We start from the raw sequence: 1,030 nt of genomic DNA, 5'->3' as shown, positions 1-1,030 counted from the left end.
ACTAAATATATATTTATGCTTTTATTTCTTATTATGTCTGTTTTGGTCCTCCATATGCAGTTCATGTATTGGAGAAATAATTAAATGTTGATGATGTGAGGATATTTTTACAAAACTCTTTGTGGAATCGTTTGTGCGGCCCGGCCTCAGACTCTGGCAAACCGACTGAGGCCCCTGATCTAGATGGAAACATCGGGCCGGTTCCTCCGCTTCTGATTGGCCGCTCACCTTCTTGGGCAGGAAGTAGACTCCAACCGGATACTTGGACGTGTTCGTCCACAACTCGATCTGGGCCAGAACCTGCAGAACGACAGCAGTCAGAACCACCGACCCAACACAGCCTTCCCCCTCCTCCTCCTGCTCCTCCTCCTCACCTGGTTGGTGAAGGAGTTGCTCATGACGAAAGACGGGTGTCCCATGGCGCAGCCCAGGTTCACCAGGCGGCCCTCCGCCAGCACGATGACGTGGCGGCCATTTTTCAACCGGTACCGGTCCACCTGAGGAGCAGAACCGCCTCAGATCATCAGGAGAATTCAGTCTGTCCCGCTGGGATCGTCACGTTACCGTTTGGTAAAGGTAACGGAGTCGACAGCATCGATAAATATGGAAACACTGGAACGCGGCCAGCGTGTGAAGCTCAGTGAGGAACAGATTTGTGTCTCTGGTCCCAAAAAGCAGGTTAGTTTTTAAAATCTGTTTGTTTGTGGAGCTGTGATGGCGCCAAGCAGCTGCAGCACAAAGAAAAGCAAGAAGGGTTATCAGCACAAGACATACAAATAAAAGTTCATATCGACCAGCCCAAGAGGAACCGTTAAACTACCGTTAAACCACAGAGTTTAACCGTTAAACTACCGTTAAACCACAGAGATTAACCGTTAAACTACCGTTAAACTACTGTTAAACCACAGAGATTAACCGTTAAACTACCGTTAAACTACCATTAAACCACAGAGATTAACCGTTAAACTACCATTAAACCACAGAGATTAACCGTTAAACTACCGTTAAATTACCATTAAACCACAGAGAT

General features: G+C 47.0%; 1 protein-coding gene across 2 annotated transcripts in view; it reads right to left on the bottom strand.

Annotated features, from left to right (window-relative positions):
* Positions 1-1,030, bottom strand: part of ahcy (adenosylhomocysteinase) — a 30,447-nt gene that overhangs the window by 5,331 nt on the left and 24,086 nt on the right. For both annotated transcript variants that reach the window (XM_007579207.2, XM_016664795.1), the window contains exons 9-10: positions 375-497; positions 229-300 (exon numbers count right to left, since the gene is read on the bottom strand). In XM_007579207.2, coding sequence (XP_007579269.1) covers positions 229-300; positions 375-497 — 195 coding nt within the window. The remainder of the gene's footprint in view (positions 1-228; positions 301-374; positions 498-1,030) is intronic.

Source organism: Poecilia formosa, unplaced genomic scaffold (assembly GCF_000485575.1).
Source record: "Poecilia formosa unplaced genomic scaffold, Poecilia_formosa-5.1.2 Scaffold512, whole genome shotgun sequence".
NCBI lineage: Eukaryota > Metazoa > Chordata > Actinopteri > Cyprinodontiformes > Poeciliidae > Poecilia > Poecilia formosa.
The sequence above is the reverse complement of the archived record's forward strand: the minus strand, read 5'-3'. Positions and strand labels throughout refer to the sequence as shown.